The following is a 2578-nucleotide window of genomic DNA, read 5'->3' as shown; positions in this document are numbered from 1 at the left end:
TTATAGTGTGACAAACAGCCATGTCAATCTTTTGTCCATGGTTTATAATCATGAAAGTATAGACAAAATAATGCTTCGATTATCAGATTCATAATCAGAATAGGAATAATTAAACCAAATACCTAAATAGTTGCATTAATACAAAAACTTTCTTGAGAAAATTTATGGTTGTAATAGAGAAATTGTCTATGATTGGTTGTAATTTAATGTGTCTGTAAAAACAGAATAAACAAACATTTAAATAGAAAATATGTCTCGTATTTTAGAATACTTACGATACGTAGAAGCCAATTCTTAGGTCATAAAAAGTGTGGACTAGTCTCTAATAAAAATATTTTATCAGCCCGTTTTATCATTAAAAAAGTCATTATTTGAACCGCAATATTTGGCAGAATCATGAGAATGAATGCAGTGTGTCAACGTAAATTTATATCCTATATAAGGACATGCCTTATCGACTATTCTGTCTCTATTAGGTGTCATGCTATAACTCTTTCATAAATAATTTGGTTCTAATACAGTAGGAATTATGCTGCACCCACGGCGGAATATGTTACATATTAATAATTATTTGAAGTAAGATCATTAATTTGATTTTATAAGAAGGCATAAAAAACTTTAAAGACAAAAATATTAAAAAAAATAAATATAATCCAATTTATAACAACAACAAACCACAACTTTAACATTTTACACAACGTTCAAATTGAACTCAGAACTGAATGCTAAATTAAAGAGTTGTAATTAATTTTAAAAGACGCAAAATTAAGAGAAATTTGAAAAAAAGAAAGCAACAGCCTTGTCTTTTTCAAAGGCAAAAAATGAGAAAATCTGACCTATTTACCTATTTTTTTTAATTAATTCACCATTACACGTGTTCCAGATTTATACAGTATAATTACTGTATATATTTCTATTAAAAACTCGATAGTTAGTTTTCTTATACATTTAGATTGTCTTAGAAGTTGGAAAGACAAAAATATCGAACCATAGAGTCTCTTTCATGTGTCATAAATGATAAATTGCTATTTGTCAACGTTTGTTATGACTTATGACAGTTTAGCAGGTTCTATTCTTAATTTTACTTGTAATTTTGGATTTTTGATAAATAAATATTGTAATAACTTAGACCGATACAATATTTTGTATATTATGCATGATAACTATTCACATAAGGAAGATGGCATTGACTATGTTGACGAGAACATACCGGGCCCTGAGGATCAAACTAATGAGTATATTAGTTTGATAGAAAAATTTAATTCTCAACTTGCACATAGCTGTGATTGTAATTTTAAATGTAAAGAAAATTATTGTAGTTGTCTTAAAATTTCTGGTGGTTCAAATTATACTTCACATATCGTTTCACAATATGTAGAAATATTTAAAGTAAAGGAACAGGAGACAGGTTTGCATTGTTATCCAATAATTGAATGCAGTCAGCATTGCAAGTGTTCAGAAACGTGTGGAAATAGGGTTGTACAGAATGGACCCATAGACACTCTGTTTGTTACAACTTGTGAAGATGTATCAAAAGGTTTAGGGCTATTTACAAGGGAATTTATCCCCAAAGGAACATTTGTATGTGAATATGCCGGAGAGGTCATAACAAAATCAGAAGCCTTACGTCGCCAAAAATTCAATCAAACACATAACAAAATGAATTATATTTTTTGTTTAAATGAACATGTTAACGGAATTGTAATACAAACATTTGTTGATCCAAGCTTGTTCGGCAACATTGGAAGGTATATAAATCATAGTTGTGAATCGAATTGTGTTATAATACCGGTTAGAGTTGACTCTCCCATACCTAAACTAGCCCTTTTTAGTTGTGTCGATATACTTGCAAATGGTGAGATTACATTTGATTATGGTTCCAGTTATCTAACTAGTTCAAAGGAAATAATATCTGAAAGTTTAAATGAAAGAAAGATATGCTTATGTAGAAGTTCAAATTGTAGAGGATTTATGCCATATGATGTTTACTAAGATAATTTTTTTTTTATTCTAGATAATCCATTGTTTGATACCAATTATGAGTTGTTGATGTATGATATTGTTGTTTGTCATTGCAGTGCATCTGAAAATGAGTAATATTTTTTTATATTAATATACTATTAAATAAATAACCAATATTGCCAGTATATAATTTATAAGATTATTATAAAAAAAAACTACTTGAAATATATTAATTATTATCATTTAATTTGTTTTATTTTCTTGCATAATATAATTAAAAGTATAATTGTAAAAATAAATTGTTTGCTTAATATATTAATTTAATTACTGCACAATAACCGAATAAAATAATATATTATCTCTATAATAGTGATCCTCTCTGGCTTTTCATGGGTGGTAATTGATTAATAAATTGGAAAGTGCATCTAGCAAGACAAAAAGTATATGGGTATATTTATGTATTTATTCATTTATTTTATTTAGTTTGTTATTCGTGAATGAAAAAGATGAAAAATATTATAGTCAGTTTGTAAATTTACTGTCAAACGTAGATCAAAATATGTCCACCACTTTAAGATTTAAAATTGAGTAAGTTTCAATGCTCTTAAGGCTTTTT

The 2578-nt window shown here is 27.4% G+C and overlaps 1 protein-coding gene across 1 annotated transcript; it reads left to right on the top strand.

Annotated features, from left to right (window-relative positions):
- Window positions 1–1037: 1037 nt before the first annotated feature.
- On the top strand, window positions 1038–2204 carry LOC124538267 (probable histone-lysine N-methyltransferase set-23). Its single transcript, XM_047115267.1, has one exon. The coding sequence runs from the start codon at window positions 1045–1047 to the stop codon at window positions 1990–1992; it is 948 nt and encodes a 315-aa protein (XP_046971223.1). The 5' UTR covers window positions 1038–1044; the 3' UTR covers window positions 1993–2204.
- The last annotated feature ends 374 nt before the right edge of the window (window positions 2205–2578 follow it).

Source organism: Vanessa cardui, chromosome 2 (genome assembly GCF_905220365.1).
Source record: "Vanessa cardui chromosome 2, ilVanCard2.1, whole genome shotgun sequence".
In the NCBI taxonomy this organism is placed as follows: domain Eukaryota; kingdom Metazoa; phylum Arthropoda; class Insecta; order Lepidoptera; family Nymphalidae; genus Vanessa; species Vanessa cardui.
The sequence above is the reverse complement of the archived record's forward strand: the minus strand, read 5'-3'. Positions and strand labels throughout refer to the sequence as shown.

Bases quoted from the DNA above. Each gene is read 5' to 3' on its own strand.
- LOC124538267 (XM_047115267.1), top strand. From the start codon at position 1,045: ATGACTTATGACAGTTTAGCAGGTTCTATTCTTAATTTTACTTGTAAT.